This window comes from Thunnus albacares, chromosome 1 (genome assembly GCF_914725855.1).
Source record: "Thunnus albacares chromosome 1, fThuAlb1.1, whole genome shotgun sequence".
Lineage (NCBI taxonomy): Eukaryota > Metazoa > Chordata > Actinopteri > Scombriformes > Scombridae > Thunnus > Thunnus albacares.
The window spans coordinates 30,739,329-30,766,967 of NC_058106.1; the positions used below are offsets into that span (position 1 = coordinate 30,739,329).

General features: G+C 37.2%; 3 protein-coding genes across 4 annotated transcripts in view; 1 reads left to right on the forward strand and 2 right to left on the reverse strand.

Annotated features, from left to right (window-relative positions):
- LOC122984305 (A disintegrin and metalloproteinase with thrombospondin motifs 7) overlaps positions 1-1,512 on the forward strand; it is a 91,124-nt gene extending 89,612 nt beyond the window's left edge. Inside the window, exon 24 of the mRNA XM_044354670.1 lies at positions 535-1,512. Within this exon, the coding sequence (XP_044210605.1) occupies positions 535-680 (146 nt within the window). The 3' untranslated portion in view covers positions 681-1,512. The remainder of the gene's footprint in view (positions 1-534) is intronic.
- A 674-nt stretch (positions 1,513-2,186) lies between these two features.
- On the reverse strand, positions 2,187-10,158 carry LOC122984313 (calmodulin-like protein 4). The gene is made up of 5 exons (XM_044354680.1): positions 10,069-10,158; positions 9,927-9,957; positions 9,440-9,580; positions 8,333-8,521; positions 2,187-5,753 (listed from the first exon to the last, which is right to left on the reverse strand). The coding sequence occupies exons 1-5, from the start codon at positions 10,069-10,071 to the stop codon at positions 5,656-5,658; spliced, it is 462 nt and encodes a 153-aa protein (XP_044210615.1). The 5' UTR covers positions 10,072-10,158; the 3' UTR covers positions 2,187-5,655.
- A 252-nt stretch (positions 10,159-10,410) lies between these two features.
- LOC122984318 (ceroid-lipofuscinosis neuronal protein 6-like) lies at positions 10,411-26,583 on the reverse strand. Of its 2 annotated transcripts, none has more exons than XM_044354695.1 (8): positions 26,356-26,583; positions 21,943-22,060; positions 21,705-21,803; positions 18,956-19,144; positions 15,436-15,491; positions 13,727-13,849; positions 11,865-12,150; positions 10,411-11,756 (listed from the first exon to the last, which is right to left on the reverse strand). In XM_044354695.1, the coding sequence occupies exons 1-7, from the start codon at positions 26,415-26,417 to the stop codon at positions 11,880-11,882; spliced, it is 918 nt and encodes a 305-aa protein (XP_044210630.1). In that variant the 5' UTR covers positions 26,418-26,583; the 3' UTR covers positions 10,411-11,756; positions 11,865-11,879. The 2 variants fall into 2 exon arrangements, with proteins under 2 accessions (XP_044210630.1, XP_044210638.1); XM_044354703.1 differs by having other exon boundaries at positions 10,411-11,759.
- Between the last annotated feature and the right edge of the window lie 1,056 nt (positions 26,584-27,639).

The following is a 27,639-nucleotide window of genomic DNA, read 5'->3' on the forward strand; positions in this document are numbered from 1 at the left end:
GCCACTCAAATCTGTAAATAGCAAATCAAAAATTAAATAAAATCCAATCCTATCCAATAACTAATTACTAATTAGCCTTTCTGCTGATTGGATCTTTTGTTTTCTCCCCATGAGCTGTGTACAGTTTTGTTAATTAGTTATTTTCATCCACTTGTTTTGTCAGTAATTTTAAACGAATGCACCAAAAAACACAGAATAAAGGCTCATTTCACCAGTTACGTTTGTTATTTCATCATCATCTACAAGCTCTAAAAAGAAAGAAATCCTCAGCAGATCTCTAAACATTATTTGTATCAAACTGAGAACAAAGAGGCATCAGCAGCATGTGTGGGATTAATTATATCTGTAACAACTGTTCAACTTAATGTCTGATGATTTTAAGAGGCTCATGGCCCAGACATCGTGCCTGTGACTCATACTGAAATGATGTAACATGGTGTCGTATGCGCATAAGCTAGTCACGTCAAACTAAATGAATGCAAATCAGTCAGTTTGTATGTAATCTCTCTCTCTCTTTCTCTGTCACCCAAACAGGAGCCGCTTGTGTCCGTGATCGACTCACGTTTCGTTTCTGTCAGACTCTTCGCTGGTTGGGTCGTTGCCACTTGCCCCACGTGCAAGCACAGTGCTGCAAAACCTGCAGCCAGCGTTCCCGCTCCAGCAGCACATCTCGCCGCTGAGGTACAACAAAGCAACCACTCCGGGGTCGATCCCAGGTGAACTGCCACGTGTGCCTCATCAACACAGCAGGCACCACTGACTTTGCCGCAGAGCGATGAAATATAAATCATTATTTTAAGTGAACAATGTGAACCCTTTCCTGATTTCTTCACCTCAACAGATTTATTATGAATCAGTCCTACTCCAAATCGCTGCATGGTTGTGCCAGTGAAATTATTATAAAGGGCTGAAATCCATTGGAAATATAACAAAGCGTAACCCTTCTGTTCTACAAAATGGTGAGAATGTAAATATTTGTTTGCACTTTGTATATTGTAGTTTTGGACATTTTACGAATCCAGGTTTCATTGTAAAAGATACGGTGCTATCCTATCAATGTAGCTGGCTTACTATGGCATTATTACACATGTAGATAAACCACTCATTAACCTTTATGGTTGGTACAATGCTTTCATTTCATTTGACAGCAGCATAAACTGTACAGATTAAAATAGACAGGTATATAATTCATGATGTGGTTTTAGATATAATGTGGTACAATTGTTGTGAGGCAAAAAATAAGTGGTGCATAAATGCTTCATGTGACATTTATATATATATAGTTGACTGTTTGCTAACCACCACCCCCATTAGTTACTGTTGCTATGGCCGTCAAGATTTCTCTTCTAGCAAGGCAAATATGCAGTTCACAATTGTAACATGGCAGATTTACCACTCAAACATTTTTGAACAATGGGTCACTGATTTAAGACTGTTACTGTTGGTTTTGCCAAAAAAAAAACAAAAAAAAAAACATAATCACAACAGAAGTTACCTCAGGGCACTTTTCACATAGAGCAGTTCTAAACCATACTCTTTAATTTACAGACCCAACGTTCCCCCCATGAGCAAGCACTTGGCTAGAACGGCAAGGAAAATCTCCCCATTAATGGGAAGAAACCTCAAGCAGAACCAGGCTCTAGGTGGGCAGCCATCCGCGTCGACTGGTTGGGTTGAGAAAGAAAGAGGGAGGGAGAGAGGGGAGAGAGAGACACAGAGAAGCACAGCAACAACAATAATAACAATAATAATAATGGAAATAAGACTAATAATAATTGTGGTAGCAGTGGGAAAAAAATACTACTAATAATAGTAGCAGTGGTGGGCGTCAAGTTGGACAGCAGTCGGTCTGCAGACTATCTCCTCCGAGATGAGAAAGCACAAACCTCCTGGGAAAATGCCAAGGAACATACATTAATGGTGCATAATCGCGTACAGATGGAGAGGAGGAGAAAGGAGATGGGGGAAGTCCCTTGGCAGTCTAGGCCTTTAGCAACATAACTAAGGGCTGGTCCAAGGCAAGCCTGGGCCAGGCCTAACTATAAGCTTTATCAAAAAGGAAGGTTTTAAGCCTACTCTTTAACATAGAGAGGGTGTCTGCCTCCCAGACCCAAACTGGAAGATGGTTCCACAGGAGAGGAGCCTGATAGCTGAAGGCTTTAACTCCCATTCTACTTTTGGAGACTCTATTCTGGGAGTGCAGTGTTCTAGTGGGATAATAGGGTACTATGAGCTCTTTAAGATATGATGGTGCCTGACTATTAAGAGCTTTGTAAGTGAGGAGAAGGACTTTAAATTCTATTCTGATGAGGATGTAATATCTCAGGTAACAAGTTCGGCTAGGTTTGCCGGAGTTCCCCCAAATCCGATAAAAAGCACGACCAAAACGCTAATGTTGTAACATCATCCAGACCAGCTCCCACACTGTGGATGTGATAGTTATGAGAGGGATTTTTTTGTTTTAATTTAACCTGTAACCTCACAAAATTATGTAGCTGTCTAATGATATGCTAACTCTTAGCCTTGGAAGTAACATTGGGTTAGGTTACTACCATAGATAAGTATAATTAGCCGGATATGCCAATGTTTTGCAACTTACATTAGAGCAGAAAAACACGTTTGTTCTTGTTTCTTTGGTTTTGGAACGATTTAAAAAGGACACCACCCTTAAAACTCATCAAAAAGCATGCATAGATACATTTGCTACAGTAACCTGTGATCGGACAATCACAGCCCAGGGGAGGGGTTTAGCAAACAATCATTTGGAACGTTTAATGTCCACAGTAGCTTTTAAAAAGCCATTTGAAGTAGTTTCATCAGTCACACTTGTGCAGTGTCACACATTGGCTCCACCACACACATTTTTAAAAATCACAGAGCAAAATGTAAATGTGAAAAGTGGAGCCGCAGGAAATATTTGGTGCTAGAGGCCACACAGGCTCCAGACATTTCGGGTCAGGTATTGGCAGGCCCAGTGCCTTATCTACTTGAATATTTGGATAATTTGATGTCATTATTTGTAATAACCACTTGATTTAAATATCAGTCAAATTCATTGAAGAGCTATTCTGTGTTGTTAAAATAGATGGAATCATTAGAATAACGTCAGTGTTGTATCACAGTAGTTAAGTGAGTTGTATTAAGGAATTAGGTATATACAGTATTTTATATTTTTGCAACTGTGGGTTGTAATTGCTATTTACTTCTTATTTTTGAGGACATGTACATTTACTGACACATTTTGTCTTTTCTGCTCGTTCCTGCTTACAGAACTGTTGTTAGCACTGACACATGTAGGCTGTCTTTTATTTCAGCAGGGATTAAAAAGCTTGTCAGTGCAGCCCAGGCAGCTGCAATGCCATCATAGCCTCCTCTATTTCTTTAAGCTGTTTAATGTCTGAGGTAGAGAAAACAATTCTGTGGAAAAGTTTTTTGCTATATTAAATAAAAAAAACCCAATTCTTTCAGCAGAAGAGGAAAAAAATCAACAGTGTGTCTTTTGTACAATAAAATACTGTAAACTGAAATAAATTTCCTATAGATTATCTAATAAACAGAGCTGTTGAAGCAGTACTGCAGCTAAAAACAAGTATTTCTTTGCTGGAGCAGAGTGTTAAGATGACTCTTGAGTTGTGGTTTTGCAGATGTAAGATATTTCAACTAAATCTCAAATGTTGCATAACTTTTTGTTGATGTGCATGTTTTCCTTAGGCAGCAATTACAGTTGGAGTATAATTACATCTCACGCAGTCAGTCAGTGCAGTTATAATTTACTTTTTTAAAAATGTACAGTATATACATAATGGGCTATCAGTGGCAGCAAAACAAAATGTGCCTAGAAGTACAAGTTGTTGTTTTTTTTAGTGGATAAGTTTTAAGGTGGATTTCTTTTACAGGTGCTGGGAATAAACAATTCAGGTAATGTTCATACGCTGCCTTGTTCAATTTGATATCTCAAATTCATTAAAAATTGTCCTAAAATTATTCAACTGATCATTTTCCAATCCCTGCTCTCTGTTACTGATGCTACATCAGTTAAGCTCTGAACTGTAACATGGCAAATGTTTACAGTGAGTTGTCGGTCGAAATTGCCAAAAAATGATTTCATGCAGTAGAAGTAGACAAAAGCAGTCATGTTTTCAGTCATCGACAACTGATTTTGCTGGCTGAAATGACAACGGTCAAGATAACGGTCACACTCTGCCTACATCTTACTTTTTAATGTTTCCAGCTGGCCCCGCTAAAAGACACATCTAATGGCCCCACATACATTATCATGCCAACTTAGTGCAATGATAATGCAAGAAAGGCCCGAAGCTAAAGCTGCATGTCCCATGCAAAAAGTCAGCATCCTCCTCAATTGATGATCCATGTAGATATTTTTCCCTTTTACATGTGCTTTTTATGTTTTTGGTTTTGAAAAGGCAAAAAATTGACCAACCGGTGCTGCATGCACAACACTTCAGCACAATAAGAATACTCCAAAGAACGACACACCTGCCATGCCGCCTCACAGTTGCTAAACTAATTGGACAATCAGGGAGAGGTTTAGTGAAGCGTCAAGAATATTTGTAATTGACTGATGTGGGAATTCATGGTTATGCAACCCTTAAACTTCCGACCGTATTTTTTTTTTTTTCTCAATTTAGTTTTTTAAACTTTTGTACATTTGATTATTATACTGGTTTCCAAGCACAAACTGAAGACTGTAGCCAAGTGGCTAATATGTTGCTTACCTGCCCGTATGTACAGTAGCCCTTCAATAGAAATGACTCTATAGCAGTATTTATCGGAGCAGTCAGTTGGCTGACTTCCATCTCATAACAAAATGCCATTGTAAACTCCATTTAAATGAACTGTTAATACAACAATTACATGTTTTAGGGGAAATGTTATCCATTTATTAATCAGTAATGTGTTATCACATATGGATATTTATCTACTGTGCTTTATACTACTAAATAAAATGTGTGAAAACAGACATTTTATAGCAGTGGTCTTTGTAAGAAAAGAAAAAAAAATGCAAAATACAACTCACTTACAAAGTTAATAAATGTAAATGTCAGAGAATTATTCATGAGGGACTCATAATGACAGAAGAGCTGACAACCTAAAACAGATCACCGAGGGCTTAAAAATAACATTTCCAACAGTGAAAGTCAGTATGTTCATTTCAAATCCACAGGTCATGTCACACAACCAAATGAAAATAAAAGTCAACAAAACTTCAATTGCATTTTAACACTGATGTGAGTAAAATTGACAATGACACATGAAGAGAAACTACATCATTGCAGCATTGAAATACTGCGCACGAGCATGCAGAGGAACACACAAAATATCAAATGTTACATTCACTTCAGAATAATTTGTTACGGTGAATAGTCAGGCGTGTCAAAAGGTGTACCGAGAGAAAACTGACTTGTTAAATGTGAAATTAAATCACTTGTACTGCATTTAATGGGATAAAATAGAAGATTTAAAAAAGTGTCCTGAGATTCTAACAGTTTTTAAATTGACTCTGGATGCGCAGATTTGTTGCAGGGAACCACCAATCTCAGCATTGGGTAGAATTAATGCAGCATGTCAGTACCAGGTTAGGTGTATGTAAATTCCCCATAATGGCCATCGTTTTAAGTATTTTTCTTGGAAAAATCAGTAATCGACAGGTGGCAGCGTCACCATCTGGGTGAACTCTTCATAGTTGACCATCCCGTCTGACTTGACGTGTGCCTCTTTAAACAGCTCATCCACTAGACAGAGAAGACAGAGAAGACATGAACTTGACAAGATAGATCACTGTAAGTGTTATAAGTGTTTTTTTTCTTGAAGTTATGGTTTAATCTAATATGCTCTATGACCAGTAAAAATCTAAATAGACTAAGCGCCTTATTATTGGGGATTTCTACTGAATTTAAAAGCTCATAAATGTTTTGAATATGATTAATTCAGCAATTTAACTCTTTTCCAAAAATGGTAACAAAAGACGTAAATTTTACATTGAAACTATTATTAGTGGAAATAATTGTTGCCGTTTTACAGAGATGTTTTACACAGTTGTGCAAAGTACTTGAGTAAAGTACCTTTACTTTACTTGAGTAAAGTACCTTTACTCAAGTAAAGTACCTTTACTCAAGTGCTGTACCTAAGTACAATGTTGAAATACTTGTATTTTCCTTGAGTACTTCCATTACATATGCTGTTTTATACTTCTACTTCAATACATTTTAGAGAGAAATATTGTACTTTTTTCTCCACTATATTTATTTATTTACAGTTTTAGTCACTGGTTACTTTACAGGTTGAGCTTTTGTGAATAAAATATATGAGCAGTTTATGAAGTATAAAGCCTTGTTATAGATTAAATTACCCAACAGAGTAGCTCCACCTCAACCAACTACAACAGTAAAATGTTACTTACATTACTGTGTCAGACACAACAGTACTAGCGCTCACAGGGACTGTTTTTCTGCATGATCTTTTTTGTTAATACTTTTGTACTTTTACTTTTGATTTAAAATTTTGAATACAGGATTTTTGTCTTGTAAGGTAATATTTTAACCTGTTCTATTGCTACTTAAGTAAAAGGTCAAATTCATTTTGAATGCTTCTTTACTGTAGCTTTGGCATCTCACTTAGTCGTTTAGTTTAAAATCAAGCCAACAAAAGTCTTCTGAATCCTCAACAAACTGGTGTATTAAAGCAACAACTGAATGAGATCATCTCCACTATGGTTGCTTAGAATTGCTACAGTCAGGGTCTGGACAGCCTCAAAGACCTATTGTCTGGTCTTTTAGTATAGTGGCATCACTGTCTGATTCAGTAGTTTGGAAATCCCACAACTTGATGAAAGTCTACCCAGTGGGAAGCAGCTAAGCTTCATTGAATTTAAACTGCTTTATGTGCACAGCGCCCACGCAGCGATTGTGCGCTGACATTATTGTGAATTAAATCTTTATGATGCGTTTAGTCTGGTAACTATGAGTGTCTGTGCTTGCGCTTTAAAAAACAATCCCACAGATTTAACTGAATATCTGCATCCCTGCAGGAGTCCTTCTGCATCAAACTCTCATCTTCAAAAATGTTAGACAACCAATTTTTGATGCTTTGGCTTTTCTCTCATCACAGTCAGTGTTGACACACCAGAAGTACAGAATCCACTGTGTCCTTAAAGACAAACACTGTTTTAACTTTTAAATTATCAAAATATTGATTCTCACTGCAGGAAAACAATTAAGTATATAGCTCTCAAAAATAACTCAAAATTTCTGCAAGCGTGAAATGAAAATGAAAATTGGCTGCTGTTCTCGAATGATAACATATCACCAAACGTTTTCTCCAAATAATTAGTGTATGCTTCACTTTAGTTGTAGTGTAACAAACACACAAGTAACATATTTTCAAGGTAGCTATGAATGGGTTAAGAAAAGGCAAACTGCAGTGGATTTAGGGAAGCAGCTTGTGATTCCCAGGGAAGTACTGAGCTCAGCTCTAAAGCCAGACTCACTGTGGTCAGATTCACAGTGGATTGTTTTCTTTGTTTGGCTCACGGTGCCATGGGAAGATGCGGTAAATGGTACTCATGAAAGGAGAAAGCTCAAATGTGCTGTATAAATCAGCAGCAGCAGAGGTAGGCTGAGCTAGAAGCCATTCTTTTGACTGAAATATGTATTGATTTTTAGTCATTTCATGATTCCAGCCATCAGTTCCTGTCTTATCTAATGTAAACAAGTAAAAACAGAAACCCCCAAAACCCCAATCCATCTTTACAAATTCCATTTTTCACCCATGGTAGTTTACCATTTGATATTCACTGCAGTCAGAAACTATTAGGACGGAGGTTTTTCATTATTTTGGCTCTGGTCCGGCACATATTCAGGTTTAAGAGTCTTTGGGGGTGTTCACATCCATGTTGGATTCATGTTACTTTTTACTTTGAGGGATGTATAAAAAGTGAGATTGTTAGTATTGAATTAAATTAAATTAATTCAATTTAACTTAAATTAAAGCTGAGAGTCAGAACTTTAACCTCATAGTCATTGTTTCATTTCAAATCCAGCGTGTTACAAAGCCAAACTAAAACTGTACAGTAACTCTGAACTAAACATCCATGTTCTACTTTGAATTATATAACAATGGGTAATAATACTGCATACTGTGTATTATAAAAAGTAGCCTTTACAAGTTTTTGCTCTTAGCTTAGTATCTATACAGCAACTTGGTTGTTTTCTGTAGCCTGTTTGCAGCTAGATGTGAAAAACAGCTTGCACATTCTGCAGATTTTCCTCTTGAGATTGCTCTTTTGTTAGAATCAGCATTTACAATACTTTACCTTCTTTGTTAGTAAGCTTCTCTCCTAACATGGTGAGCTTGGCTCGGAGCTCGGATGCCTGGATGTATCCTTTCTTCTGCTTGTCTGTCATCCTCAAGGCCTCCAGGATTTCTGCCTTAGGGTCTTCCTGTTGCATCTGTCTATGCATCATGGTGAGGAACATGGAGAAGTCCAGCTCACCTTTCTTTTCTAAACACGAATGCAGCACAAGTGAGGTCAAAGGAATCTCGTCAAATAACCATGAAACAAAGATGACTGAGTTTTGTTTGAGTTAGTTTCATTTTGAGGGGACGGAATATTAAAAATACTTAAAATTCACATTAGAGACTTTTGGAAAAGGATCTCTTCCTTGTCGCTCTTTGTGTGGTTTCTCCTTTTACTCCCTGTTTAAAAACTTTTTTGTAGTTTTTCCTTATCTGAATCAAGGATAAGGATAGAAGGTATTGTATGTTGTACAGATTATAAAGTCCATCCTTGAGACAAATTTGTGATTTTTAGCTAAATAAATAAAACTAGCACACATTTTCTATACAAGTAAATCAACAGATTTCTCTGCTGTTTATCCCCACAGTCATTTTATAATTTCTAATTGTTTTATTTTATAATTGACTCAATATGATAATAAAACTTTGTACTCACGGTTTTATAATAACCTATTAATATAATTTAGTGTGAATAAAACAGAAATAGCTGTTTTAAAAAGAGCTGCAACGATTAGCTGTTTAATTGATAAACAGAAAATTAATCAGCAACTATTTTTATAATCAATTAATCGTTCAGGTCATTTTTCAAACAGAAATGCCAAATATTTGGTGGTTCCAGTTTCTCAAATGTGAAAACTTGCTGCTTTTACTCATTTTACATTTTAGTAAATTTTTAGATTTTGGACAGTTGGTCGGACAACACTTTGTGCCCGAGGAAATTTTTTCCTGATGTTTTTAAGTATTCATCGAAAACTGCAGATTAATCGATAATAAAAATAATTGTTTGTTGCAGCCCTAGTTAAAGTCTCTTTAACCACCGTCCAAATCAACCATACTCAGTACTGAATAGTTAAAAACACACTCTGATTCAAACTTAACAGTTAGTTTTTGTGTTGTGCTTTACCGATTTTGTGAACTTGGAGATGTCTTTGGATTTCTCCAAACGTGGGGCTTGTACCCAGGCAGCGCATAACTGTGATCAGGTCCTGAGCATCAATCTTTCCCTTTTGTTTCTTGTCATACAAGGAGAAGCACTCCTTGAATTCTGCAAGGGAAATTGGAAAAGCACTGAATCGCATCACTATAGTTTATTTTGTTGTGTTATTGAGTGAGAACATTTTCAATATAGTTTATCCATCAAACAATAGCAGGTTAACTTATAATACACTAGCATTACTTCACTGGAAGTAATAAGACTGAAGATCAGACTTTGATCCTTATGTACTCTCATAGAGCAAATAAGGATCTGTATGTTTCTATTTCACCATCTAATGGTTGTGAAATAATAAAGAGCATATTAAAAATAGGGATTAACAAACAGTACCTTTCAAACATGAATAAATCATAGTAATAGACAGAAAACAACATGCAGTGTTGTGGAGTACTCTTACCGTTGATTTGAACTGGTGTGAAGAATTTAGCCTGTAAGATGACAATAGTATGGTGTAGGCAAGTTCACAGAAATTGCTGATACATAAGAAAATATATTTTTACAAAAAGGCTTAATGGGGGAAAAAAAAATGTTGCTCTTACCATTTTTGTAGCGCCTTTGTTTCTTTCCAGGAAGCAGAGAGTTGTCTGTAAGCTGCGTCACCTGTCCCTCCACCTCTGTTTAAAGTCCACCACCTGTAAGCCTCGACGTAATTTAATATGTGTTGCTGTGGAAACGCAGATACCAGATCCACAGCACTGCATTGTCCTTTCCCTTTACCCCTAACCCGTAACTCTTCCAATAGAAGGAAGGGACCGATTATTACCAGTCAATAACATGTATAAGTTTTCTCTACTAACAGTTGATTTTGAGCACATTCTGTGTTAAATAAGAAAAGGTAAGAGCAAGAAAAAAACAAACAGTGATAGCCACCGACTAGAAGGTCGATTTCATCATTTTAATTAAGATATGAGAACAAATATAAAATTTAACGTGTGAGGAACCAGTGACTAAAACAGCAATGCTACAGTATTTTCCAAGCAACAAATTGATCTAAGAAATCGGAACAGCACAAAACATTAACACAATTAAACATTAAATACAAACACAATAAAGATCTTCACTCAACATGTCAAAGAAAATCAAGAAAATAACAAGTCATCAGTTAAATTCTGGTGAATAAAAAAAGAGTTTCATTGGCTTCCTTGACTTTTGAACAATGTAAAATGACTGTAAAAGTGGACGTAACTTACAAACAGCATGTCAAAATCATGCAATACAGAACAGTATGTTGGCAGTGAGTGTATGTTTGCAACAGGCGGGGTGATAATTCAGTGACAACAGTATGTCAGTGTCCCATAAACAGTAATAATACTGTAACCATATTCCCATATGGAGATAGCATATCATAGTTTACAGTTCTCATGTCTAAATGAATGACAACCTAAATTTCACAAAACAAAAACTGTCAAAGAACATGACATTAAAATACCTGAGAATTTATACTTTTTTTTTTTAGAAAAATATAACTTTTGAAACAGTCCTCCATTTAATATTCAGTTCTAAAATCATCAAAACATGTTTTAACAAGTTGCCTGCCTGACTGATGTATGCTATTGTTCAAATAATAGTTCTTTCATGCTGTTGTTCAAGTGGGACTTGATATTTAATTTTGTGCTTCTCACTTGAAAAGGGCTATATTTTTTAGTCATTTATCCATACTCACAGCATTCAGATTTGTCAATTGATTGGATTCTTTGCTGAGGGGAGGTGAGAATGAGATTTTTTTCAATTTTCAAGTGAATATAATTGATATTTACCTTTTGAGTTTGTTTGCAAAAGGTCAACTTTCTTGTTCACTTGGCTGGTTAAGAGGCAGTTGATCTACTGTGTTTACTGTCAGTTCGTTCATGGGTAATGAAAACAAAAACTCAGCAACATGGCATAACCGAGGGATTGTAAAAGTAAAAAGGGGATACAATTTTTTTTTTTTTAATCATGAAAATAAATGTATAGATTTTTTCAAACTAAAGTATGAGATATGAGTTTTCTGCTAACCTGCTGTATGTTACGTGCATGTGCTGAACATTGCTGACCTAGTTTACGATATCTCAGTCTCGGGTCTCATCACAAGATCCAAGCAGTTTTAACAAATTCGATTGCATGTTCAAAGCCTTTGTGAATCAATGCAGAAAGAAACAGAGCAGACGCATCCACAGCGAGGTTGGTACACATCAATGACCTTCATCGACTTTGTTTGAGTGGAGCTGATATCTGCGTCACAGCATATCTGCTGAAAAAAAAGAAAGGACAAGCAAATGTAAGTGGGTTTTTTTTTTTTCTGAAGTAAAGCCATTCACAAACAACACATTTTCTGCAAACACAGAGGGACACAAACCTGGACAGATGTGACTCAGTGGTTTTCCTTGATATGTAACGTGTAGTAGGACCAGGGTTCTGGCACATATATAAGTCCGGGGTACTTGTTGCGCAGCACTGGGTCGTTCCACAAATAGACCACCCACAGTGCCACCAGAAGCACAGTAACAGAGAAACTACAGAACAAGAACAGGCCATTGCTGTCTGGGCTGAGGCCTTTACGTTGTTGATGAATCACCATGACAACCATGGCAAGGAAGGTGACAAGGAAAAGTTCAGTGATTTGTCCTTCAGTGACCAAGTACCTGGAACAAATGAGAGAAATAGCGAGCAATGTCAGGAATTCATGGAGAAATACAAAAATTTTATTTAGCAGCACATTGCAAGTGCAACTTTTGTATTAACTATATTATACTGCTGTGTATTATTATAGGAAACTTTAGACATCTGTTTTACGATGGAAATGTTGTTTTTTTTTTTATTTGCTATATTAGCAGTTACATTTGAAATAATAAAGTAATTGTGTAATAGCATATTTTTTAGTTTTGTGCCATTCCTCATAGCTGCTCTCCTAAATCTACATTTCTTTAGGCTTCTGCACAAAGCGTTGAAGAAAACATCAGAGTTTGTTTACGCCCCTACAAAAAGAAGCCATCTGGTTCTCTCTTTTTGTCAAATAAGGAATACAATTTTTGAAAACATTAAAATTGTCCCAGCTAGTAAACATGGTGACTTAAATTGGTTCTGTCAAACTTTCATTTTTGACACTATGCAAGTGACCCCGAGTTGTTTTGAATAACAGTGCGCACATTACAGTACAATGTTCACTGTCAATCACCTGACAAACAAAAGGAAAAGCTCTGTCTCAAAAGTAATTTTTGTGACTGTTAGCCAGAAAGAAGCTAATATTAAAACAGGGTGGACAATCGATATAGTTGGTTACCATTTTTGAAAAAATCCCCAATAGTAGGTCATGCAAAACAAAAACATGTGGCTTGTAATGGAGAAAGATTTGGGGAAATGTTCATCAGGAAGACTGAATTTAATGGGCAATAACTTCACTGAATATTTACTAAATTCATTAGAATATATGGTGAATGCTGTTAAGCCCTTAAACCAAAGTCAAACCACAAATTTATGGAAATTTATGGAGTTTCAAAGGATTAATTTCTAATCATATTAACTACTATATAATGTACAAATGCTTCAGTCTTCAAGCATTTCTTTATGAATGCATCCATTCATTTCATCTGCACATTGGTGCAAAGGTCAACACAACAAAAACTCATAACAACATATGAAAAGGCGTTTAAGGCCTAATGGCTCAAAGCTCAGTGCTATAACTGCCATCATTTTGGAAAGGTAACATGTTATTAATGTATTTAACGTATATTTTGATAAACTGTTGCAAGTCCTCTTCATGATCTGTTTTATGTATATCCTAAATTCACTCTTTTCTTTGTTGACTTTTTCTACGATTGCTTTGCACACCAACCTCTATTTGCTATGTTTATATTTTCTGTCTTTATCCTTCATTTCTTTAATGTATCCTGTATTTTCTTATATCAGAGTGATTCAGAGGAGGATGACAAGAGAATGCAGGAAGAACAGGATTAACAAACTAAAGACATTGCCACAGAGAGTAAAAAGCACTTATATAATGGACAGGGAAGGCATCTCTAAAATGTGGATTTACTAAAGACCAACATCAGATTTTGCTATTTCTTTACACATGTTGTATCACTCAGGCTACTGCAAAGGCTGATGCATTGACTAAAAAGCTGTTTTTTTCCCCTGCAACAAAACCCTGAAGTCGTGCATCCAAGCACTGCTGCTGTAATGTAGAACAAAGTTTTTCAAAGACGTGAGAAGGCGACTGACCAATAGTAGAGTGCGCTGGGTCCCAGCAACAGCCAACCAGAGACAGGAATCTTCTTCTGTTCTTTAACCTCGGTAAAGCATCCAGTGAAGTAGATGAACAGAATGACAAAGAAAGGAATATACCTAAAATAGAATGAGAGGCAGGTTTTTATAAACTGTAGTGTGGACTGATCAAAAATTCATGCATGTCTTTGTAAATGGGATGATGCAAAATTTAGCTAAGAGGTACAGTATGTAATTATCCACAGTTTAGTTAAAACTCATTCAACAAGCATCACCCTAAAAGAGGAAAAATCTTTTTTAAAATAGAAAACACTTATTTATACATATCACTTATCAGAACACCTCAACACAGTTTCACTCAACAGTTTGATTACCGATCTAAGTATCTAAGTACTTAAAGGTACTATCAAACTGCAGGTAACCATAGGAACAGTACTTTCTGTAAGCCACATGCTTCATTACCTAAACATGGATTAAACTGACAAAAATCCAACTATAGGGGCAACAGTAAATTCTGAGGTGTCCTGAAAGAGCAAATCATGAACTCAACAACGCTCTGCGACTTCTCATCATGTATTATCATTTACATAACTCCTTATTCTGCTCACACTGTGGTGCTGAAAGTAAACACTGCAACGTTGGCCCATTAATTGTGTGAATCATTGAAATGTGTCCCTGCAGAGCAGAGGCTTGTTGCATATTACTGCCTTTTATTTAAATTTTTTTTTTTTTTTACAGCTTCTCACTTCTGCAACATTAACACTAAAGCTCATGAACTTGGTAGGATTCAGTGACTTAAATGATTTTTTAAACATTATTTTATTTAATAATTTCAGCCTCACTCTATCTTGTATTCATAGTTGAGTGAGTTGTGAGTTATCTTTTTTGTTTTAATCATATAAAAGCATGTTATTTCCTGTAGCTTAACACTTATCACTGTAGTATTTTTGATAGACTATATGTATACTATCATAGGACTGCTTTTAACTGTGTAGTAATGTTTCCTCCTGGATTTTATTGCTGTTTGTTTTGCCAACTCAGTCCGTTCTGTCCAGAGGTGCATATTGAAACCACACCCACATCAGATCATAACGTTACGCCCGAGGCAACAGTATCAAAATTCTGCTACAGTCAGACTGAAAACATTACGCCAGGGTGTTATCAGCAAAGTGAGCAACTTAACTGCCATGCAACTGTGCAAGTATGTGAAAAAAAGAAGGGAGAGACACACACTTATTGCTTATAATAAAACCCAACCCCAATCTTTTTTTTTTTCTAAAATAAACCCTGTTAAGAGACAAAGACAAAGAGGATTCAGTCCTTCTTCTTCTGCATGCTTTAAAACTCATTATCCAGTCAGCTATCTGGTGTAAACTATCATCACAGACCTTTAAGTCTGCTCATTCTAAATGATTTCTGTGCTGTATTTAGAGATGGAAATAGTCACAGATTCCAGCACACTGATAAGTGGCTGCAGTTCTCATGGTCCCCAGTGTGTGATTTACTGAATCCACACATTTGTCTTGTCATTAGTTTCTCGCATTTCATATGTTCTCAAAGGACACAACAACCATTAGAATCAGATTTATCATTCAAACTTTGGTCAATACTGACGCAGCAAAGCATTCCACCCTTTATTCTGCTATGTTCCAGTCATTTCCCAGTGCTGTATATACCCAACCCAGATAATTATCACAAACACGTACCACATTAAATGTCCCAGCTGTTCATCATAGTAATACAGCAGCTCAAAGGAGTCAATCTGTGAAGGAAGAACAGAAAGACAGAATCATTATCAGAAACTCATTATCAGGCACAATATACAATATATTGTTCTGCACTGGTAGGTAAGCAATGTGGTTCTTTCTGCCTTATACAACAGTGCCACCTACTGTTCTAGTACCATTTATGCTTAATGACATTGACAGTGGCAGGTGGCAAAAAAAGCAAAAACCCTGTATATAAAAGCAGAGAAACACAACGAACGCAGACACTTGGATACAAGGCATGAGAGGTCATTTTCACACTTTGATGAGTGTGAAAATGATGTGAATCATATGCTATGGCACTCACAATCACCAGATCTCAACAGTTGAACACACATGGCAGCTTGTTAGACAGTGCTGTCAACTAACATCATCAAAACATCAAATGACGAAACATTTTTAGGAAGAATGGTATTCAGCCTTCCAGTTCATAGAGTTCAGAGTATCGGAGAATATATGCCAAGGAGCTTCAAGACAGTTTATGTAGGTTTTTCCTTTGATTGACTGATTTTTTTAAATGATTAATTCACCAATAAATGTGTCTGAAATCCTTCTACATTTACAGTCTCCTCTTAGTGAAAAGCTTGGCATGTAATTTATAAAACTAAAACGACTTACACACTCGTATAGGCCCCTCTGGGGTAAATCCTCATTGAAAGAGTAATATGCTAATACAGTAATTTTATATTTATATAAAGTCCCCTCAGAACCTCTTTGTGCGGTTTTTAGTGTAGTGTTCAATTTCAGTTAAGAACTCCCATCAGTGATGGATAGCACAGAAAAAAAGCTGCATTGCAAATACTTATTGTTACTCCATGTCCATCAGTGCACAGTGGAAGTATTATGAGGTTCACACACTGTATACCTCTTCAGGCTCTACAGCTTCATAAACTATGTGATAAGAGTCCATAATCTTGCTCTTAAAAACAAACAAACTGAACAGCTGGTGTGAATTTACACAACCTAAATTAAGCAGCATCAAACAGAGACATCTGCACTAAAATACTATATAATCTACTAGAAATAATACTTCTTTGAAGTAAAAATTTGATCAGACTAATCTCAAATTCTGTCAGATGGCAAATGAACAGTAAAACATGCTTTATAGTGTGTTTATCTTCATATATATGTTCATATATATCAGTTTTGATATATCAAAAACAGAGTTTGGTGTAGATGTGAGAGATTAAGGTATCACTAAAATGCTCACAAAAAATAATGTATTAAAACAACAAAGGGGCACAAAGGATGACCATTATAAAACCAACTTCATAGAGTTTTATGTGAAGTCAGTGATACCATCCAAGCAGAAATCTATCCAAATCACAAGATGCACATGACTAAGGATGTTAAGCATGCTAAGAATATTAAAAAGATTGCCTTCAAGAACAAGGACACAAGAGAATTGAAGCGTGTAGAAAAAGATTTAAGAGGAAAATTACAAATGCCAAAGAGGTTATACAAGCTACAACTATAAAAGGCTTTTAAAAGCAACAATACCAAACACTTATGAGACATTATGAAGGGGACGACTGAGCTGTCAGCCACTCAGGAAAGCATTAGTGGCAGACAATGAGTTTGCAAATGAACTGAACATTTTTTTTTAACAAGGTTTGATGAAGGGAATAATTCAGATCATGTTGTTATTATTCTCAACTCATATGCACCTCTGCAGTAAGACAGAACTGATGTTTCTGCTGAGCAGGTGAGGAATAACTTTAAAGTCAGAGGAAGGCTACAGGTTCATTAACCTCACTGAGCTTGCGCCTGTGTGACAACCTATTTCTCATTGTCTTATAGACACTCACATAATTCCTGAAATGTAGAAGACCTCACATATTGTGCCTCTTCCAAAGAACGCATTTCTTAAGGAACACAGTGGTTATCGCCCAGTAGCGTTAACCCCTACTGTGAGGAAAACCTATGAAATAATTGTGCTTCAGCAGCTCACCAAGACTATAAGTGCACCAGATCGCATACAAGTGAAATTATAGCACAGAAGATGCAGTTGTAACATTAATACACCTGATATTAAAACATCTAGGCTTAAAACTACAGCTAGGGCTCTCTTATTAGATATCTTATTTTAGATTCTTAGACATCTGCATTCAACATAATTCAGCCAGACTGCTTAATAGCAAAGAGGATTCAACTAAGATTAATCCTCTTCTGACTCAGAGGTACCATTAATTTCTTACTAATAGAGTGAGTTCTGTCAGTGGTTACATGCACATCAATAACCAGGAATATCGTTGGCATGTTTTTCCCCCTGAAGCACCATGGAAATGAGAAATCTGGTTTCCTCTTTTAGGGTAGGGGATTAAGAGAAACCTGAATAACACAGCATGATTTCTGCTGGACAAACCTGATTTCTTGGTCTGGTACCATAAAGACAAAACTGGTTTTCTAAAAAGGGTTTTATGTGTATGCAGCTGCATAACAAATACCCAACACAGGGAAAGCATCAGCAGTGCACTGGGATGAAAAGATTATGACTCCTAGCTGTGAATTCTTGTAACCAAAATAATTAACTCCAAAGTCTGACTCAAACTGAACCTGAAACTTTAACAATTGCGTCTAAATAAGTAAGTTCTCAAAGGTCAACAGCAGGATATTTATGAAATTCAGACACATGCACACAGTGGACTCTCTCACTACAGAGCCTGTGCTCTCACTGTGCTGTCAGTCAAAATGCTCCAAACAAAAAAAAATCTCTTAAAACTTCAACATCACATGGCATCACTAAACAGGTGCCTTATATAACATTAACTTTCAATACACTGAAAATATGACAATCTTCAGTCCAAAAATGAGTTAGGGAGCAAGGGAGAAATATAATTCCTACATAACTGCATGTAACTGTTAGTTTCAGAGTAATCAGGTTATTACATGTAAACATTTTTATAATTTCTGGCCTTAACCTGATTTCTCCCTTTGTGAGACACTGAAGGTCAGACTTTGTGGTCAAATTGGGCCAGTGATGATAATCTTAACATGAAACAAACATACAGGAGTTAATCTATACGCTGTAACAGTCCTACTTTATTTTATTTTACTTGTGCATCATGTCAACCAATTACATCTTGCTGACAGCCACATCACTGTCACAAGAATGGTGCTTCGCTTTAAGCCAGTAAATCAAGATCTGACAGAGAAAATATGCAATAGCAAAGAGCAAAGAGACGAATAAGCTGCTGCTGGATCCTGCTTGTTTTGTTTGCAGACAAGAACAGCTCAATTCTGATATCACTGAGCAGTCTCTGGAGAGTCACAGTCAACAAACAAAAACAGTTTTTTGTAAAATTTTCATAAGGACTAGTAGTTCTATCACATAACAACATAGCAAGGGGAAAAATATTAACATAAAAAATCTTCACAGTGTATTCCATTATTCCCAGTATCCTCATCATGGCATAAAAGTATACTCTACTCATGCACTCAAACAAAAATGGAGCCTTACCAGGGAGGCAGGTTTGAGGTCTTTGATGATCGGGTTCTCTCTGACTGACAGGTGCAGCTGGTAGCCACTCAGGATGAGCCGGTGGTTGATGGAGTCTCCCACCAGGTGGATGCTGGCTCCCATGACAAAAGTGATGATGCAGAGGTAGACTGCTGAGCGAGGCAGTGCCCTGGGACTGCGTTCAATCAACTGAACGGAGCAGCAACACACATATACACACATATATATATATTGTTCTGATTATTTTTAAGGTATCACACAATTTGGTCCTCTCAGGTCATCAGAACAAGGACTCCTGGTTGCACCCCACCTAGCTTTTGTCATCCTGGCTCCTACATTACAGAGCAGTCTCCCTCAGAGGGTCAGATCAGTTTTAAATCTCATTTCTAAACCTATTTATTCTCAAAGGCATTTTATTGATACTTCCCTGCTCTGATTTGTTCTTATTCTTAAAGATGTATTCATTATTTTTATTATAAATATTTGTTCAAATGCTTTTTATTCCTTTCCGTCCTTTGTACTTACATAATCTGTGTAAATGATACCTATTTTAGAAGACATACTTCATTAATATTTTTGAATAATGTGTCTACATTTTTCATGTGAACTGCTGCAGTGTCCCTGTAGTTCATTTCTCAGAAATCACTTCCAACTGCGTACATAACAAGGTGTCGTCCTTGTCCTTGAATTTTCTGTAAAAGTTTTAGTGTTTGCAGGTGGCATTCTTGCCTTTGTCTGCTCGGCCATGGTGGTCGATGTGTGTTTATGTTGACTACCCTGTTCTCTCTTTATTCCAAACAAAGCACCGTTAAAAAATGTGAAGTCCATCTTTGACTTCATTTGTGTCTTTTTCTTTTTCTTCATACTGCTCTCAGAATTTGTAGCCCCCAAGAAAAAATGTGCTTAATAGATAACAAGTAGCTTGTATAATCTAAAAAAACTTGCCATCCCCTCTAAGAAAAGTAAGTAATTTGCTTGTATTCTGGATATTTGAACCTGTTTCTCTAATTCAGAGAATTCACATAAGCTCTTGTCACTGCTACAAGAGTGACACTCAACTGAACTGAACCCCAGAGACCTTCACCTCAAAGCCTCCGAAAAGCAGGTAAGTTTCTATTGGCTTTGTTTATATTAAATATTTCTTATTCACAAGGTTACATCAAATTTCTCAGCAGTGATGGAATAAGAGTGCAATGTCAACCCTCAGTGAACCAATCAATGTCAGGAATCCTGTCAGGAATTTAAGACTTTCAGCATAATAAGCATTCAGCAGTAAATGTCAGTCATAATAGATAAGAGGTCCACTAGACTCCTCCTGTTTGTTAGAAACCTGCTTGAAAGCAACTGATTGTGCTCAAATATTCAAATATTTCTTACATCTCTGTTTGTTTTACTCTTTAACTCACTTTAATGTGATCATGTTTTTGTCCAAGTTATGGGGCACATTTTACCTGTCTTTTGATTGGTTAGTAGGTGTGCTGTTTATATGTTCTGGTGGCTACCATGGTGATCTTGGTTAAAAATGATTAAAAAAAAAACAGGGAAAAAATTAAATGAAAATTTGAAAGTCCATTATCACCACTACGTGGATTTACTTTACAAATGTCTTGCAATTATACAACAATAAAGCAAGAGTCATTCTTTTGGCCCACACTGAATATTGTATTAGTCTCTTTAAGAAATGGCAAAAAGTAGCATACACACACTGCTCTCTCTTCCCACTGTGTTTCTTTTATTCTAACTACTATATGGATCAAATTGTTTCGTGTTCCAACTGTTGACACTTGTGATCGATGATCACATCATTGTTTCTCTGAAGACCAATCAGCAGCTACCACAGCTTGAGGCTGAAGCCAATGGAGAATTACTTAAAGCGCAATGCCACCGACAGCCACTAGATGCTGGCTCCAACTGACACCCATTCAAAATGCATCAACTTCTCTCTAGAAATATTAAGTTCTTCAACGAGTCATTATGGTCCCAATCGCTAAAATCGGGCCCTCTAATAAGTGTGCTGGTGGTCATTTTGGAAATTATTGCTCTGTTCATAAGATTTGTGTATATATACATACATAGTAGGCTTTGATGTCTGTCGTTTGGGTGTTCTCCCAGGCTCTGGGACTTGCAATCGGACTATTGTCACAATATTTCTGTAAGTTTAATCTTACTTGATTACAATACCTGACCCGTTAGCACAATTAAGCCAAAGTAGCTAATGTTAGCCCAAGTGCACACTGCTGCTCAGTGTTCCCAGTAAGCTAGCATCCCATAAGCAGCAAGTCTGGGATTCAAACTAGCTCCAATGCAAACCAATGGGTGACGTCACACCTTGCTACATCCATCTTTATATACAGTCTATGTTGAAGACACGCACATATATACTGTGTGGTTGCCTGTAGTTAGAGCCAATTGCTTTCCAGTTCGATCACCTGTTGCAGAGTGCCGTCATTTTGAGACATGTATATCTGTATATGTGATGTTTGTTGGTGCTTGTTTGTGCGTGAAGAAGATCTGATTGATTGAAACATTGTACAGCAACATTTCGATCCATAAATAAACTAAATAAATAAGTAAATAAATAAAAGAAGAAAGTAGAAGAAACACTGTGGGAGCGGAGGACACTGTGTGGCTTCTACTTTTTATCATGATGTCTCCTATTTACTCCAGCTAAATCGTTTTTTGGATAAGCATACTTTTTTTCTCCCTCCCCTCCAGTAATACCAGAGCACTTTGCTGTGTTCAGACGTACCTTCAGCATAAGAAATGGTGTTATGACATTGTAGGCCATGTGGAAATAGTCTCCAGCACTGGGCTTGTTCAGGGGGAACCATTCCAGAGGAAGGATGATCTAAACAAAATACCAGAAACTGTTTGTGTTCATTGCTGCAAGAAATGATGTGTGACCATCCCTTTGATCATTTTTTGCACTATTTATTTAAACTTCATTAGGTATGGCTTAAGTTAAACATGCATTGAGCCTTTCTTACCATGACAATAGGCCTTCCAAAGTCCAGTATCCAGTTCTGTAGAGTCAGACAGAACCACAGGTCAAAGTGGAAGCGCTGCCTTTTCTTCTGCTGTGCGTTTTCCTTCACACCACGAGAGCTGTAAACAGAGATTTTCATTGACTGTAAGTCATTGTTATAAAAAAGCAAAGGACAGCACAGACAGTGACCCTTTGATAGACATGTCGGGAACACTTGAGGTTTACTGTGGTGTTTACAACTGCAGTAAAGTCAGATTGAAATACATGGTTGCCCTTGCTGCTCTTTACTTATCTACTTCAATACCTTCATATAAAAAGGTAACCAAGCACTTTGTTTAAAAATTGTAATGTCTAAATGGAAATTTTAAACATTTCTGGAAATACTTTTACTTCTGCATCCACATACTTTAGCAGACTATGGTAAATACATAAAAGAAGGAAATTAAATTACACAATATAGTTTATAAATACTAGAGGTGCAACGGTTCATCAAGCCCACGGTTCAGTTTGCAGTGATGTTTTGGGTCATAGTTTTGGTTCAGTTTGTTTTGCACATTAGGGAGAAGAAAAAACATTACCATTTCCAATGTTTTCTTTGTATTTTGTCTTATTTGCAAAAATAACTTGTTCTTCCATTCAGAGATTCGATAATAAATGAACTCAAATATTCTTTCAAAAGCAAGTGTTATTTAAAACAAACATAAAAACTACTTTCAGTACAGCTGCGTTCTTTGTGTTTTGCCTTATTTGCAAAATAGCATTTTCAATTCAAACATTAATAATAAAATAAGAATATACAAGTAAACAGATGCTTTTTCTAAAGTAAGTGCCACTTTACCTACTATTTAAAGCAAACATAAAACACTTCCAGCATAGCTACATTTTTCACAACATGAAGTGCAACATATTCAACAACAATTCAGCCTGTGGTGGCTTCACTTGTGTGTTTAGTTACTGTTTATTCCTCCCGTCAGGTTCTTCTACAAAAAGATAAGTTAGACAACATTTTCTGAAGAACGGCGGGATCTGCTTGCAGTAACAATGTCCCCTGCAGTCGAGACAACTCTCTCGCTCGGTAAAGATGTTGCAGGGACGCAGAGGTGTCGTCGTGCAAGTTCTGCATCATGAGGACAGCTGCTGTCATTTGCCTGCCACAATGTCAATGGATCAGCATCCACATGAATGCTGTCTGCTGCCTTGTATGATCTGAACAAGAGGCTTCATCCAGGAAAGGCAGGGATTTAAACCTTGGATTGAGGGCTGTAGCTGTCTGAAGATCAGGGTCTGTGTACCTTCTTTCCAGGTCTTGAGTGATGGCTGTCTTTGCTTCTTTGATGGTTGCACTGTCCTCACGTCTTGGTGCCATGGATTTGAGCATCATTTTCTTCAGTGGGAGGATTATTGACACATAGGGGGTTATTTCAGTGCTCATTAAGGCTGTTATTGTTTTCAGAGGTTTGAGTAGCTGAATGAGTGCCTCTGCCAGTTACATTTCACTGTCAATATGGCAATGTCCTTGACAGAGCTCTTCACAGCCTCTTGCATTAAGGCAGAGCAGATGGCAGGCTGCTGCTCCACATAACATTCAAGCATGTCATGTGTGGTATTCCATTGAGTTGAGACATCATGGATTAGCTTATATCTTGGTATGTCTTGCATATCCTGCTGGGATGACAAAACACAGTGAGCTGTGGTGCTTTTGTGGAAAAAAGTTACCACTTTTCTGACCTTCCTTAGGAGGCGGGACACTGAATTGATTGAGACTACCCTCTTACAGCAAGCTTTAGAACATGGGCAAAACATCCTATCTGTGGTCCAACTCCATCAGCTTCTTTGATAGCATTCACAATGTTTTGTGCGTTGTCTGTGGTGACTGGGATTTTGATGTTGGGCCTAGCCAGCTTCCACTCACTCACTGCATTCATCAATCCGTCAGCTAAGTGTGTGCTTGTATGGCTCTCAGACAGGGGATGTGTTTGCAACACTGCACTTTCCATCTCCCAGTTCCAAATATAATGAGCAGTCACGGTCAGATAACTCTCAGTCGCTGTGGAGGTCCAACCATCACTGGTGAGAGCTGTGTAGGTGGTTTTGGCCAGTAAGTTCTCAATTCCCTCATGTCTCTTCATAGAGCTTCCGAATTACTTTGTTAGTAAACTGTGCGTGGGAGGGCACAGTATAACACGGCTCAAGCTTTTTCACCAAATGATGAAATCCTGCGTCACTAACAACCGAAAATGGCTGTAAATCTTTAGTTATGAACACTCCAATAGCTTTGGTTTTATCTTTGTATTTGTCTGAAAGGTCTTCTGAAAGGCAGCAGGAAGGAGAGTTTGTTGTTTCTTCCCTATAGAGGCCGACTCTTTCCTCATTCCAGCCATGGATACGTTTGGGTGACGCCAGAGTAGATGCCCCATCATGTTAGATGTTTTACCGTTAGGATACCTGACATGTTTATTTTTATTTTTTATTTAACCTTTATTTTACCAGGCAAGAGTATAGTTTACAGTTTCTTATTGACAATGATGGCTTGGCATGTGTCAAGCAACGCTTACAGACGGTGTGTGATGTTCCCACAAAGCTGACTTAAAAGATAATGGTGCATCCTCAACGTTACATTTTCTTCTCCACATTGTATTCTTGCCTCTTAGCTCCTGTTCTGTTTCCCTCTCCCCAGTTCCACTTACATGACTTGTCACTGGTATACTGACAGTTCACTGGACAACTGCTCTCCAGGGAAGGACTCTCCCTGGAGAGTGCACACACTTGCATGCACACAACAACTTTTGTTTACTTGTGGAACTGAAAAACTGTCGCTCACATGTGCAAACCTGGCCGTGATTTGTGTAGTGAACAGTTCATTTTTTCACAGTATGGTTTTGCCTCCCTTATAAATAACATTGTCACATTTAGGTTAATGATTAAATTATGTTTGCCACTATAACATTTTTCCTGCACTCTATGAAATCGCGTTCAGAGAATTTTTGCACCAGTGGATGCAGATTTGCTGACCTACTCGACTCATCGTACATTGTGTCCACTTTATACATTTCCTGATGTATGATGAACACAGTCGCTCACTGTCACCATATGTGCCAGAACAACAATGGGATAAATGCAGCTGATTCCTTCAGCCCTGCCTGTCAGGTCATGTAAAAAGGAACATTGGCATGTTTGTCAACACCAGCAAAATAGATACGGACTGCTGCTAGAGCTGTCAACCTCCATGTCTACCTGAAACATCTCCTGTCATTCAAATATCCAGACAGCATTCAAGGACAATGGGTCAAATTCTTAACCTTAATTAGGCCAGGCAGAGTTTTTGTGAAAATCTAGCGCAACTTTCCAAAAAACCATCATTTCCAGACCAGGAATGCATGCAGCCATTTACAGCTTCCTCCATGGACACACATCTAACTCCTTAATAGACACCTACACACAGTAGCTTTTTCCAGAGACACAAACTGACTTTTGCACACAGACTACAATACACAGAAATATAGCTGGCCTGTGTAGATAACACTACTGCATATTTCATTCATATTTTGTATTCATCACTTCACCAATGTAACATATACATATACAGCTATAGCTACATCTATCAGAACCTTTACTTCTGCACATATTTTGCACCACCTCTTTATTTTTACAATCCACAAGCTAGATCATGTATATAGCCTAAGTATTGTAATATTCATAATGTACATAGATTGAATTTATTACTAGTAATTTATCTGTTTTCTCTGTTTCTTTCACAGTTGTTACAAGGGGATTTTCCCCTCCTGGAATCAATGAAGTCTCATCTTTTCTTAATCACTATGCATTTTAAAGTGTTTTACATTGAAATATCTTTTGACATCATATGTATTAGAATTGAGGGCCCAGTCATCTAGCACTACGCTGCAGGATCAGTCAGGTAATGCAGTGAAAAGAAGACTGGACTGTCACTTGGCAGCAGTGAAGGCAGCCTGAAGTCAAGAGGAAGGTAACATGAATCATCCACAACGTCAGCATCTATTTATATCAGTCTACATATACTACCGCTGGAGTGTTTTCACAGTCCCTGTTTTCCAACCACAAGCACCCACTTGATTTGATAGTATTGTTAGCCTACAAAACTAACTTTCCTTCGATTCTTAAAAAAGCCAAACGGCCAAAAAGCTTAAGATTCCGCGGCTGTTCGCTTCCGTTCGCGCGTCCATCCGCGCTGCCGCCAATATTCGCTTCTGAACGCATGAAGGCGAACCAGCAACAGAGCGGATAAAGAACTGGTAAGTTAGTAACACGAGGTTAGGAAGGCAATGAGTTAAAAATCCTTGTAGTTTCTGAACAAGCTCCTCTCCCCTCATCTAACGAAGGAAGGACAACACAGGAGAAAGTTAGCAAACGTCAGCCTAACGTTAAGCGAACAAACCTATTCTGTGATGCTGCATGTAACGTTGCATTGTTGCCTCGACGTTTTCGTGTTGTCTGCATTTTCGGCTCCGTTTTAGCTACCGTTGATCCAGCCAATAGTACTCACTGACTGTCCCGTTAGTTCACACAGACCAAAGTTAACGGAATTCAACTACAGTAAACATCTTTCTGTCAATACTCAGTTTCACTTCCTAGTTACTGCCTTGGTGCCGCCTGTCCGCTTAATCCACCAATCAAAATGCAGCAGCGGAGTTTGAAGTCTCAAAGGGCAAAATTTACCCTGAGTTCTGTTTTTTAGGCAAATTCACCAAAAACACGTTATTTCTACTTGGAAACAACCTTTTTAAAAAAAAAAAAAAAAAAACTTGAAGTGAAAAAACGATTATTACGATTGCAAATTAATAATTCTGTTTTCTTATTCTGTCTTCAAATGATGAATTAACAATAACATTTAAGGCTTTTTAAGTTTTACTTATGTTATTAAGTGTCTGCCATCATATTCCATCTCAATTAATTTACAGTTCCCAAATTGATTTATTTATAATTGGCTTTGATATGTATCACTTTATTAATTGATTAAAAACAATCTCACACACTCACTGAAAAATATATAATTATTCAGGTGAAATCAGTTCAGGCCACATTTATTAGTATGTTACCATGCTAATAGTTTTGTTTTCTTTGGTTTCATGTGCTAAGGTTTTCAGATATATCTGTCTCTGAGATTTCTGATTGATTTTCTTGGCAGAGCAAAAGTTTTACTGTTACACTCTCTAATCCACAGACTTCACTATAACTACTTTCTCACGAAGATTTAGTCCCCATGAAACATTTTTACCTTTCCAATCTGTCTGCTAACCCTAAGCCCCAACATTTATTCAGTAGAATAGTTGTTAGGCTTACTAGGAAATGCATTGTTTAAACAAGTAATTATAGAACATAATTGAAGTAATGCCTTTTTGATTTAAGGTTTTGCCATTAGAGGATGCAATTAGTCCAAGAAGAATATGCCTCCTGTTGTGGGGAATGCTGTCAATTATGGTTCAATCATCTGTTGTATGCATTTTATTTAGACCAAGCTGCTCTTTGTTTGAGACCTTCCAATCTCAGCAAACATATGCAAACACATCTTACACTAATCACACCATATATGCAGTCTACATCAGCATAAAGTGGTCACTAAATTTCTACCCAAGTTTATAACTTCACATTCTTAATTGCCTCTCTAGCCCGTGAGGATTACGCTTTATCTTTGTTTGGAAAAACTGTACATGCACAGGAA